The 14,625-nt window shown below is 28.8% G+C and overlaps 1 protein-coding gene across 1 annotated transcript; it reads right to left on the bottom strand.

Annotated features, from left to right (window-relative positions):
- Window positions 1–13,327: 13,327 nt before the first annotated feature.
- LOC139427006 (general transcription factor II-I repeat domain-containing protein 2A-like) lies at window positions 13,328–13,906 on the bottom strand. The gene has a single exon (XM_071187289.1). The coding sequence runs from the start codon at window positions 13,904–13,906 to the stop codon at window positions 13,328–13,330; it is 579 nt and encodes a 192-aa protein (XP_071043390.1).
- Window positions 13,907–14,625: the final 719 nt, after the last annotated feature.

Raw genomic sequence — 14,625 nt, 5'->3', positions numbered from 1 at the left:
AGATTTGACTGTCAAATTATAAGAAAGAATGATTTTTTAAAATTTATTTTGTATTTAACATCACTTTAATTTCTAGTTCATGATTACGGAAAAAAGTTACCATTTTACAAGTACTTGTATGATATAATTTCATAAATAGTCTTGTTTTTATATATTTGTATGACTAATAAATTCATAAAGAGCATTAAAAAATAACCAAAATTAAGTGTTCCTTTACTGGGCAATTTTGTGTTCCTTCACTGGTAAGAGCAGTTCCTTCACTGGGTCTTCTTACTACTTGTTATTTGAACCTCCAAAACTTTAAAACAATATTATGTAAGTTTTCTACAATTTTTTTACATAATTTGCAATCAGCAACAAACATGTTGACACTGTCATTTAACTAAAATTACGAATTTTGAAATTAATGACTTTTTAAAAGGCAAGCGAAGCTTAAGTGTTCCTTCACTGGTTAGTTTACCCTAGTTCAAAACTTTAGTTCAAAGCCTTCTAAATAAAATCTTCAAAGAATTTTTTGTCTGGGTGATAGAATTTTTATTTACAATGTTTAGCGTATATGCAAAAAAAATCCTTATTTTTACCTAAAAATGGCTATTAGAAATAAGAATAAATTGATAATAATTTTTTGCTAGTTTTATAAGTTTGTAACATAATAAAACATATAAACTAGTTTTTTAAAATTTCACGATAAGAATTTTAAAAAAAAAGTTGTCGAAGCTAGTCGGATACCTTAAATTACAAAATGGATTACGCTATGTTTGCCTTTAAACTTACACATTAAGCAAGCTAAACGATGCCGATGGTATTTTTTATGTGTTAATCAAAGAGTGACGTGCATGAAGATAATGTTTTGAAATTGAATTATTTACCAAATATTAAAAACTTCGATTTTAAGAATTAACCCTTTCCTTCTCGCTCCCGTGAAAATGAAGGGATGAGGTTTCGTCCTCTATTTCTCGCTCCCGTGATTGTGACGGGCTGGAGTGTTCAGTAGTAACGCGACAATAAGAATAAAACTAATTCATTTCTTTTGTCCGGAAAACATTTTATTTCTCATTTTACTCACCATATGGCAGTACCAGGATATTTTTAAGGTAATTGTAGATAGTTAGTTTACTTTAAACTAGATATCAGCACTAATCAAATTCGTAATACAAATACAAAAGTCAAAAAATAGGCACTTTTATGACCTTTTTCTTGAAAATTAACCAATCGTTAAGGGGTTAATACTTACTCGGTTGAGGAGATTAAGGATCGAGCTTTTTTAAGAAAAGAATGAAGCTAAAATTACGTTAAATATATTAGGAATATAAAACATTTTATTTAGAATTTGTTTTAAGAGAAGTAATGAAGTAAAAATTAAATTAATTATCTCGGGGATATTTTTGCAACACGGCAAAAGCATAAGCATTTATTCTGGATGAGCAATTTTTCACCTTGGTACATCTTTTCACAAATGTTTTCAATACTCAAAAACCAAAACACGGTTGTTTTATGACATACTTGCGGCTCCAGTTTGAATGATACAACAATCATGGTTTGAAGCAAAAAAAGATGAATACAGTTTCTTTGAAACCCACTCTTTACAAGAGTTGAATACTGATAAGAATAAGTTTAGATTCTCCTACCTGGGGAATCATATTTTCCTAAGTGCCTTTCCCTAGCATCTTATTCACAAAGATTTTGCTGTTTTATGGGCTGAAGTACTCTAAAATGTTCCCTTTCTAAACTAAGTCTTAAAAGCCACTTTCAAAAATTGGCTCAAGTTTCTTTATCGATAAAATTTTATTTTTATCCATGTTTAAGTTTACCTCATCAATTTGCTAAATAAAAAATCAATGATGCCATTATTAGAAAAATAAAAGATTCGAAAGAAAGACACTGTGGAAAATATTTCACAAAAGAATCGATAGTATTTAGTTCTTTTTACAAATTCTTACACGTCTTGCTGGGTTTGTAATATTGTTTATAATCTTAAAGTATCAGAAAAATGAAACAAAAAACTTGTTTGGTAAGAAAAGGTATAAAAAGATTTTTTTAATGTAATAAAAGAAAATTTCTAAATTATATTTGCATACAAATCTATTTACGAGTTTGGTAGGGAAAGTAAATACCGTTTTGGAGAAACTGGCGGAAAAATGTTTTTTTTCTAAACAATTTTTATTTGTGCATGAAAAAACATGACTATTTTCTACACAATGTAAAAATGACTGTAAATTCTAGAGAAAAAAAAAACATTTTTTAATGGAAAAAAACTGTTTAAAGATAAATAGAGATTTTTTTCTGTTATAAATCGTTACCTGCCTTTTCCTTTTTTTTACAGAATTCTTTAGAATATTTGATGGTTTAAAGCTGTTTTTCATCCAAATTATAAACAGATTAAAACTATCAATCCTTGTTTTTGCCAATACCGTAAAATAACATTTTTTTTCAAATCATTTAATTGTTATTTTCTATACTTGCTCTTTCTTTTAAGAAATTATTTTATGTTTTTGAACATCGTGTAAAAAAAATTGCGATTAGACTTCATCATCGAATTGAGAGTTATTGATCACTTTCCATCTTAAGATATAATTTTTCGATAAGTGAAATAGCCGATATTTTTTTAAAAGTGGGCCACTATAGTTTAAAACGTAAATTTGAAAGACTTTTATTATTATAAAAAGAGTTTTTCGTCCTAACTAAAGAAAAGAGCTGATACAGAGCACGCGAGTCCCAATAACGTGAGCGTAAATAGGTTTTGCAAATTCTGCTCTCAGCTCTTACAGACGTTTATTTATAGAATTATTTTACTGAGTATTATATTATTGCAGCTATTATATGGACACAAGGATTTTTTTCCTTAAAATAACAAAGAATATTTTTTTAAAATAACAGTAATTATCTGCTTAGAAACAGGCATCCATTTTTAAATAACAGTATTTTTTCAGAACATAAATGGTTTTATGCTGGCAGTCCTGCTAATATTTTTTTCCTGTAAATTTTGCATGTCTTTTTTACAGTGCCCCATTGGAATGCTTTTTCAAAGAAATATTTCATAGGTGAAGGAGAGATAATTTAAAAGATTTAAAATAATCTCAATCTAAATTTTTTTTTTTTTTTTGAAAATAGTAGAAACTCGTTACAAAGCATTCATATTGTGAAACATATGTTCTCATTTGCTTCTTCAAACAAACCGTCATTGATAAGAAAAGGCTACCCTCTTTTCTACCCCCTTCGTCTGCACATTGATGTGTCCATCATTAAACTGTCGAACCTACTTTCACCCTTTTCCATCCCTTATAAGATTTTCACCATAAATCTCATGAGTTGACGATATTAAGCGTTCGTTTGTTTTGGAATAAAAATATTCTTATTCCTTTGCACCAATTTTTTGATTAATAGCATTTTCTTCTGATGTTAAAGCTTTTCAAAATTTAATGAATGGTACGTCTTCATAATTATTCAGCCGGTGATTTTCGTCGATCAATTTTGCTTGCTACTGAAATCAATTTTTATAATTCCTAATTTAAAAAAAAAGTATTTCATAAAGCAAAGGACCTAGCAACTGTCTTCAGAGAATCGAGTCCAAAACTATTTAAGTAAAGATCTACTATGTCGTTTATCTCACCATTTTAAAATAAAGTCTTTCAAAAATTATTAGTTTATAAGTTATTGAGCGTGGAACATGTTAGATATTTAGAAAAAACCTTGTAAAGTAATAATGTTTTACAGTATTAAATTATTATATAATTAAATTTCTGAAATACTTTTAATTTTTGAAAACATCGAATATTAACACATGGCTTCGTATTGTAAAGAATACATACGAAACGCTGAACATGTCGTTCAATATTATAAATATTTATATGAGAATTTAAAAAATATTGCAGAAAAATAAGTTTTATTATTCTAAATTACATAGTAATTTACTAGTAGGCCCATAGGCTAAGCTTTTTTTCTTTCTTTTTATGATTTTTAATTAAGATTTTCAATAATTTACCATTTAATGCTTACTTTAGGATATCAGAAATGAAGTAAAATCATTAAATTTTAAATCAGTTATCTTCATTCCTAACACACAATAATAAAAGCTCTTATTAGTTTTTCCCTTTATTTCATTAATTTCCTCAGTTCCAAAAATATATTGAGCAATTGTATAATTTACTTTTTGGAAAATGTTTAAACTTTTCCAAAATCACGTGGCTGAAAAACTAAATGGCGTTTTTAAACACCTTATGCATTCATTTCAATCAAAAATCATTAATTAATGACCATTACTGATAATTAAACCATCACTAACTAATTATTCAATCATAATTGGGATTTATGACAGTAAAATTTTTTTGAATTTCATTCATGAAAACGTTAATCATAATTTTCTATATAATATATTTCTGATCAATGCATGACAGTTTCGTATTATTCCAGAAAAGTTTCTGCTGTTAAATATAATGTTTGTTTTTTTAAATTTTATTTCGTGTGAATTTATAAATACTCTCAATAATCTTAAAACATTATTTGAAGTTCAAAAATAACATTGTCAAAATATATATCCAAATGAATTATCAAATTAATGATTAAATGAACCTTATACTTTCATTTTTAATCTCCTCTTCCTATTAACAAAAGGAATGAATGTGATTTGAAAAATAATACTTTCAATGAAAGTAATTTTTAAAAAAAATTACAAAAATCTATTATTAATTCGCTTTTTATCTTTATGTACATTAGATATAATACGTATATTAGATACAATACGTATATTAGATACAATACGAAGTAAAAATCTTTTCCAAAAAATGTATTTTTAGAGAGGAAACAATCGAGAGAAAAGAGACGTTTAAAAAGATAACAAGTGATTGACTTTCCTTTTTAATGTTTAAAATATAAAAAAGGAATGAAAGGAAAAGAAGAATTATTTCTACGGATGGTATAAACTAAAAGGTTTTGTAAGACAACCTGTTTCACAGCAAAGCCATTGATTTCGGACACTTAACGAAGCCATTTACAGAAATAATGTATTGGCTGGTCGAGATGGAGACAGTACAAAATCCGATTTATTACCACATAGAATAGTTTTTCCCTGAATTTCTTGGCAAGTTACTTTGTCTAGTCATCTTTGAAAAAGGAAAATTACTGTGAAGAAAAAATGTAACTCTTATCTGCTACTTTTATTTGCTTAACTTTGATAGTTGGGATATATGGTATAATATATGAAGTTCAACGGGTCTTTATAGAAATAGTTAATTTTCATAGTTGGGATATACGATCAAAAATATTATTTGAAGTTCGATGCGTCTTTAGGGAATTTTTTTAATTTTGATATTTGGGATACATGGCAAGGAAATAATATATGAATTTCGACGCGTCTTTAGAGAATTTGTTAATTTTGAAAGTTGGGATATATGGTATAATATATGAAGTTCAACAGGTCTTTATAGAATTAGTTAATTTTCATAGTTGGGATATACGATCAAAAAATATTATTTGAGGTTCGATGCGTCTTCAGAGAATTTTTTTAATTTTGATATTTGGGATACATGGAAAGGAAATAATATATGAATTTCGACGTGTCTTTAGAGAATTTGTTTATTTTGATAGTTGGGATATAAGGTCAAAAAATTAAATATGAAGTTTGATGGGTCTATAGAGAATTTGTTAGTTTTGATAGTTGGATTACTAGATGTTTAAAAAATAATATGTTAAGTTCGATGGTCTTTAAAAAATTATTTAATTTTGATATTTGGGATGAATGATCAAAAAATCATATATGAAATTAGACAGGTCTTTAGAGAAGTAGTTAATTTTATAGTTGGAATATATTGTCAAGAAATAATGTATATGACGTTTGAGGAGTCTTTAGAGAATTTTTATGTTTGATAGATGGGATATATGGTCAAGAAATAATATGTAAAAATTGACGAGTCTACAGAGAATTTTTCTGTTTTGTTAATTGGGATACATGATCAAGAAATAATATATGAAGTTTGACGAGTCTTCATAGAATTTTTTATGTTTGATAGTTAGGATATATGGTCAAGAAATAATATGTGAAAATTGACGGGTCTTTGAGAATTGGTTTATTTTGATCATTGCAATAAATGGTCAAGAAATTATGCCTAACGTTCGATTAATTTTTAGGGAATTAGCTATTTTAGAAAATTTGTTAATTTTAATATTTAGAATGTAAGGTTAAGTACTAATGTATGAAGTTCTATGTGTCTTCATAAAATTTGTTAGTTAGTGACTGTAATAAATCCAAATACTTGTTAGTGATACATAGTTAACGATTAAACTTACAATGATTTTACTTGGTGATAAGAAACATACAAGATAATTTTAGAAAAGAAATAAAAGGATGCATTTAAAAAAAAGAATAAATTAAGTAACTTTTAGAGGTAAAGAATAATTAGATTAAATAGTAAACATTAGGGCTGTTATTAAGAAATAAATAGTATTAGTGGAGAAAACATATTTAAAAGTAACAAAATGTAGTTTTAATGTGTATTAATATTTGTGTATAAAGCTCTGATAATACGAAAGACTTCTTTTGGTTTCAAAACAAGCAAATTATTCTAACTGAATTCAGAAAGAAAATAAAAGTTATAAAAATTCTCTCCAAAAATTTTTTAACAACCATTAAAAAATTTAATTATTGTATACATAATTAAACTATAACAATTTTGAAAAGATCTGAAATAATAGTTCTTCAACTTTTCTTATAATTTTTATAACATACGCTAGAAAAAAAAGTAAAATTTATCAATATAAAAGTTAAAATTAACAATATATAGTAATATTTATTTAATTAGATTGATTAAGTTATTACTTTAATTATTACTGTAAAAACTACAGAATACCAGACTTTTTTTGTTCCGTAACATGTTTTAAAAATAGATTTTACGGTAAAAAAGTACCGGTGCTGGTAGTTTTCACCATAATTAATCTGGAATTTCTTACAGGGTACGGTGTTGCATTCTAAATATGCGACATTTCTGACAGATTTTTAAATATTTTTGATAAATAAAAAACCTTCTTTTTTTTACTACACTCTTGCACTAACTTCTGCATTGAAGAATTTTACAATCATTAAGCTAGTAGAATGCAGTACTGTGGGGTGTGTTGTCGACAATATCAACCTTCATCTATAAAAAGGTACTCCACCACAGAATCGAGTTAACATGTCTGATATACTAATAAATTGGAATTATATTTTTGTAGTAGTAGATACACTGCTGTACTCCCCCACTAGAATTATATCCGTGATAGAATTCAATGGAAGGAGACCACTAGTTGATTCATGGCTGTTTTGTGAGAAGCCGGGAGAGCTGTATTAAGATCACCGTACTTTTGAGTTGCGAAAACTGTATTAAGTTCACTATTGAGGTCGCTCTTGTGTTGCCATTAACAGTCGAGTAAATACGTTGTGTGTGATCGAAACAGAGTAGAAACAGCACGAGAAGGTGGATAATGTCGCAAACACAAGTCAACTTTTCAGTGTGAACCATCCATCGAAGTAGGCGTCTTCAAATCGTAGTAGGCGTCTTCAAATCGCAGTAGGCGTTTCTTCCAAGGTAGGCGTGATCACGTCACGTTTTTGTCACCAATGTGGGGATGCTAGCTATCGACAATGTCAGTCTTCATCTATGAAAAGGTACCTCATTATAGAATCGAGTAATCAAGTCTTATATACTAGTGAATTGGAATTATATTTTGTAGCGGTAGATACACTACAAGCACTTATATAATGTAGCAATTTTTCTTAATTTTTATGTGTTTTCAAGTAAGAATTTTTCAATTTCTTTTTCAAAGGCTTTTTTTTTTTTTTTGGCAATTAATTTACTTTTTGACAATTACTCACAACATTCAATGAAAAAAATAATTTCATAGATTAATTGAAATTGGATAATTTTTTGTTACAAACTGAAATTGAAATTTCTCAAATCTAAATAAATTCACACATTCAGAAGCGTTTCAAAAATTATCTTAAATATATATTTGTCCCACTCTGCTACAATTATTCATTTAAGTTCATTTTATTCATTACGCAGAAAACCTTTTAAATTAATATTTGGTTTTTACAATGAAGTCCATTAGTACAATCATGCTATGTTATATTTTTGAAGAAAAAAAATAAAAATTTTAAATTTTCTCATATAACGGAGGGGGCGTAACAGAGAGGACGAAACTAAATGTCCCCTCTGCTACGCAAAATTGATAGGTTGACCATTAAAAAGAAACTCTAGGAATGTGCTAATGGATCCTAATTCAATTAGTTTAAACCAGTTCCTCCACTACTAGGGCACTTTTTTTGTAGAAAGCTGTGCCATTTTTATTCAATAGTGTGCTTAGTTTACAGTTAAAAGTTTTTTAAGTGTGTAATCAATGTGGGAAAGCAGCAGAAGGAATAAGAGAATATAGAACTAGAATGCTCCAAATTTTTTTTTAAAAAAAACATTTGTAATAAGAAAAGAAAGATAAAGAATATAAAACGAAAATTTGTGATAACAGAAGCATTTTGAAGAAAAAAACCTTAACAGAGAAATAGATAAATTGAAAAAAAAAGAAGAGAACGGAAAAATAAAAAGACACAGATACAAACAGTAGAAATTCAGGAAGAATATTCTCTTTATAATATTCCTTAGGTATTGGAGAACTATTAAAAAAGCTAACCGTACAGTCCGCAAAAAAAAAAAGATATCACCCTGAATAACTTTCCATCTAATGATCGGATTTTCACGAACTAAGTGTCAATCTAAATGGTTCCTGGGGGTGACCTCAAATATGCTAATTAATTAGTGCTAACTATTAATTAAGTTACGAAATCAGACACAAAAACGTACTTTCTCTGAATAAACATATATTTTTTCTTACATATTTGGATTCTTAACCTTCAAAATATAGGGGGTAGCCGCAATCTGGGAAATATGGTCCCCATAGTTTGGTCAGGAGAGCGATCCAAAGTTCGTACCCCTTAATGTTAATTTCACTTTTTACGTTTTTAGTCATATTTTAAAAACTAATAAAGCAATTCGAAGAAAATTTCACCCAGTCATAAAACTCATTTACCCAAAGATAATTTCACGAAAAAAATAATTTTTAATAATTGTTAATTATTTTTTATTATTTAATTAAATTAAGGATGAAAAATTTTTGAATTATAAGGTATGAATTTTTTTATACCATATTAATCTACATATTTTTCAATTGAAAAATCTAAAGTTTCAACTGTTTTTATTTATTAGAAGCTGAGAAAAATTAAAATTAATTATTTTTAAAAAAATAATTTGGCGACAATGAAGAAATGATTAAATGGGGCGATTAATATTAAAATGTGATAAACTTGCGAGGAACTTGACTTCGCGCGCTTAGCATAAAATTTCATTCATATTTTTTTCGCTAATAATCGTTTGCTTATCTTTTCATTTTTATTTTTTTAAGCTATAAAATACGATGTTTCTTCTTTAGTCGTCTAAAATTCTATTTGCAATTTAGTAAAGAAATTTGAATAAAACATTTTATTGAATAAAATACATTTTATTCAGAGAATGTGGAGTTTTATAAAAGCATGCTTCTGATAGAATATGATTATACAACAGATTGTGCTTCTTTAATGTGATTATTTTTTATTTTTTTTTTCTCAATAACTGATAAAATTTCAATAATATACATACGAATGAATAAATTTGGAATAAAATATTCATCAATTTCTTGAATATATATTTTATAAATATTAATAAAAATACGTAGTCAACATTTTTAAGCATCTCTCACAACATCGCAAATTTCTCAAAATCTTATAGGGTAAACTAACCAGTGAAGGAATACTTAAGCTTAGCTTGTCTTTAAAAAAAAATCATAAAAATTTCAAAATTTGTAATTTTAGCTAAATGACGTATTTGTTATTAAATGCATGTCGACATATTTGTTATTAAATGCAAATTATGTAAAAAAAATTTAGATAACTTACATAATATTGTTTTAAGCTTTTGGTGGTTTAAATAATAAGTAGTAAGATAACCAAGTGAAGGAACAGTTCTTAAATTGAATAAACACTAAATTTTCCAGTGAATGAACACTTAATTTTGAGAATGTTTGATGCTCGTTAGGAATCCTTAGGCCACACAGATATCTGTCGCCCTGTAGATGCCTGAATTGACTGATGTTAACACAGGCGGGCATTAGGAAAAAAAAAATCTTTTAAGTTTTCGTGCCCCCATTTCAGTATCTTAAGGGCCTTACGAGCTCTGTTTAAAAAGAGAGTATCATATCAGATATATATATATATATATATATATCTGATATGATACTCTCTTTTTAAACAGAGCTCGTAAGGCCCTTAAGATACTGAAATGGGGGCACGAAAACTTAAAAGATTTTTTTTTTCCTAATGCCCGCCTGTGTTAACATCAGTCAATTCAGGCATCTACAGGGCGACAGATATCTGTGTGGCCTAAGGATTCCTAACGAGCATCAAACATTCTCAAAATTAAGTGTTCATTCACTGGAAAATTTAGTGTTTATTCAATTTAAGAACTGTTCCTTCACTTGGTTATCTTACTACTTATTATTTAAACCACCAAAAGCTTAAAACAATATTATGTAAGTTATCTAAATTTTTTTTACATAATTTGCATTTAATAACAAATATGTCGACATGCATTTAATAACAAATACGTCATTTAGCTAAAATTACAAATTTTGAAATTTTTATGATTTTTTTTTAAAGACAAGCTAAGCTTAAGTATTCCTTCACTGGTTAGTTTACCCTATAAGATTTTGAGAAATTTGCGATGTTGTGAGAGATGCTTAAAAATGTTGACTGCGTATTTTTATTAATATTTATAAAATATATATTCAAGAAATTGATGAATATTTTATTCCAAATTTATTCATTCGTATGTATATTATTGAAATTTTATCAGTTATTGAGAAAAAAAAAATAAAAAAAAATCACATTAAAGAAGCACAATCTGTTGTATAATCATATTCTATCAGAAGCATGCTTTTATAAAACTCCACATTCTCTGAATAAAATGTATTTTATTCAATAAAATGTTTTATTCAAATTTCTTTACTAAATTGCAAATAGAATTTTAGACGACTAAAGAAGAAACATCGTATTTTATAGCTTAAAAAAATAAAAATGAAAAGATAAGCAAACGATTATTAGCGAAAAAAATATGAATGAAATTTTATGCTAAGCGCGCGAAGTCAAGTTCCTCGCAAGTTTATCACATTTTAATATTAATCGCTCCATTTAATCATTTCTTCATTGTCGCCAAATTATTTTTTTAAAAATAATTAATTTTAATTTTTCTCAGCTTCTAATAAATAAAAACAGTTGAAACTTTAGATTTTTCAATTGAAAAATATGTAGATTAATATGGTATAAAAAAATTCATACCTTATAATTCAAAAATTTTTCATCCTTAATTTAATTAAATAATAAAAAATAATTAACAATTATTAAAAATTATTTTTTTCGTGAAATTATCTTTGGGTAAATGAGTTTTATGACTGGGTGAAATTTTCTTCGAATTGCTTTATTAGTTTTTAAAATATGACTAAAAACGTAAAAAGTGAAATTAACATTAAGGGGTACGAACTTTGGATCGCTCTCCTGACCAAACTATGGGGACCATATTTCCCAGATTGCGGCTACCCCCTATATTTTGAAGGTTAAGAATCGAAATATGTAAGAAAAAATATATGTTTATTCAGAGAAAGTACGTTTTTGTGTCCGATTTCGTAACTTAATTAATAGTTAGCACTAATTAATTAGCATATTTGAGGTTACCACCAAGAACCATTAAGATTGACACTTAGTTCGTGAAAATCGGATCATTAGAACGAAAGTTATTCAGGGTGATATCTTTTTTTTTTTGCTGACTTTACATTACCTGTATCTCCAAGAAAAAGTTGTACTGTTCTACGCATACTCTGTAACCTTACTATCAAAATAAAAGAACTAGCCTAGTGACAAAGCTTCTGATGAAAACTTGTAATAAATTTCCATATTTTATGCGTAGGTAAAAGACCATGTAAAATGTGTACGTGCTATTCTCGAAAATGTGAATTTACTATTAAAATCACAATTGCTTGCCTAATAATTACATTGAATTAGTAAATATAGCAACTTGCGATAATCGCTCAGGTGACTTTTTATTTTATAACCATCGTTGAACAGCCGACCCGTTCAAATTTGAGTTTACGGCTACCAATGTTCAACTCTGTAGCCTTGTAATTTTGAACCCAATCCAAAAGACAAGGGATCTCCTCGATCAGTACCCCACGAGGTATTGATTTGTTTTGAGAACTTGGAGGACTTTCTGACCAGACATATTTAATGCACACCATACACCGTTTAAAACACTGCTTTTTTTTCTTTTTTTTTTGATGTTGCAATAAATAGTTTTGCATGTGTAAAAAAGTTTAGAAAATAAAATTGGAAAGTTAATTTTGTTGCCAAATAACTGATATTGAGAAAGAAACAAACACTGCACTTGTTTGTTTTTTCAAACATGGTCTGGTGCAATAAAAACTTTCAAATATAACTACAAAGATGTAGCACGGGTTTCATTTATACCAGTGCTGCCAACTCCAATTTTAAATGACCGAAGAGTCACTTTTAAGTGATACTTCCCTTTACTTTTTTGTCAAATTTGTAAGATGTCCCCTCTGTTACATTCCATGTCCTCTCGGTTACGATGCATTATTTGGATTAAAAAAAAAATTTGCAATTTTAAAAGCCATAAAATAATTTATTTTATTTCGAAATGTGATAATTTAAAAAAAATTACAAATAATGTTTAGGATGGTTCAAATCACAGATTTCAGCATAAATTACAGTGCATGCCAAAAATGTGGTATTTTATTTGTCCTCTCTGTTACAAGTACTTTTAATTAACTTGCAATTTAATTATGAGGCTCTTTTATTATTTTGCGCCAATTAATTAAACATTGCACCGTAAAGTAGCATATTCTAGTACAATTTTTGTTTTTAAAAATATGTAATATATTTTTTAGAATAAAATACTTGTTTGATTTCCCCTCTGTTACGCTTGGAATTCAACAGCATGGAAATACTTTTTGACCTGATTTGCCTCTCACGGCCACCGTGGTTGTTCAAGTTTTGTTTTTCCTCTTTATTTATTTTTCACTTTCTATTTCACTCTAGAACACGGCTGTCTAACTGCAAGAGCCCACGGGCCAGAATTCCACACCTGGCGGGCCGCAGTTTGAAAAAGTTGAACAATAACCTCTCATACAATAACAATTAATAGTTGAATTATTAATTATAAAACAGTGGAACAGAAGGATTATAAAACATTTTGCTTGCATTTTAACGGAAAAACTGAGGCCGATCAGCCTTCTTTACAAGGGCAGGAATGTCAATATCAATGTTTGTCTTTGTCAGCCGAAAAGAGTCTAACAATGAACTGTCGGAGAGAGAGCTCCTGTGACGATTCCTTATAAACTTCATCGCCGAAAAAGCACTTTCGCAAAAATATGTGCTCCCAAACATGGAAGATATTTTCAGTCCTAAGTCACGCAGATTTGGAAACCGTTCAGTTGGAAGCAACTTGAAGAACTCGGGCCCCCTTTCGGTTCTTGTTTGAAAGAACGGGTCAGCCTGGAGATCAGAGAGCTCCAGTTGTAGGTTTTCCGGTTGTCCTTCATTGCTTGCTGTGATTGGATTACTAAACAGAGCTACGTCATTCTTGATGCTCTCAAAATCTGAAAATCTCGTGTTGAATTCATCAATAATTGTCTGCAACTCAGGGCAAAATTCAGAAAAATCCAGCACTTCCTCAGAATCTGACGCCAAATGACTGCAGCTGGCGAAGTGAGATAAGTTATTTTTTCCCAATGTTGCATGGAAAATTTTTAGCTTGTTTCTAAACCCATTGATGTGTGCCATTAGGTCAGACCAGGGCTCGAAAAAACTCAGAAATTTTACCCGTCCCCGAGGACGGCTTGTCCAACAGTGCACCAGTCCTCCGTTGAAACTAACCCGTCGCTTTTAAATAAATGAAAATACAATTTTCTCCTATTTATTACAAACATTTATATAAAATGCACAATTAATTAGTCGTTACTAGGATTACATTATACAGTAATAAAAGAAATACTAGGTTACTAATAGTAACCTAGTAGGGGATAGTGTGGTAGACGCGACNATCAAGCCAATGATTTACAGAGGTTTCTGAACAGAAATCTGAAATCTTTCCATTTAGGTAGATGCATAATTGCCTTTAAAGCTTCTTGTTTAAGACCAGTACGCATTGTGTTTTTTTGTAAGTTTATTGCTGCAAAGCCCCTTTTAACAGCTGCAGTACTCCCAGACAGAGAAAACATCAATATATGCACAGTATGTTGCTGCATTGTGGGTCATTTTTCTGCCTTGTAACTTACAAGACTCTTGTAAGATAACAAAAATTGAAAATGTATCACGAACATTAACGGGAAAATGGCCGTCCGTTCGGACGTCGGATTCGAGAAATTCGTTGTCCGCGGAGAATTTTTGACCGTCGAGGACGGGCTGTTTTTCGAGCCCTGGGTCAGACACCAGTTGGCCTCTTCCTTGTAGTTTCAAGTTCACATCGTTGAGGTGGCCAGTAATATCAGTTAGAAATGCCA

This window comes from Parasteatoda tepidariorum, chromosome X1 (assembly GCF_043381705.1).
Source record: "Parasteatoda tepidariorum isolate YZ-2023 chromosome X1, CAS_Ptep_4.0, whole genome shotgun sequence".
Taxonomy (NCBI): Eukaryota; Metazoa; Arthropoda; class Arachnida; order Araneae; family Theridiidae; genus Parasteatoda; species Parasteatoda tepidariorum.
The sequence above is the reverse complement of the archived record's forward strand: the minus strand, read 5'-3'. Positions and strand labels throughout refer to the sequence as shown.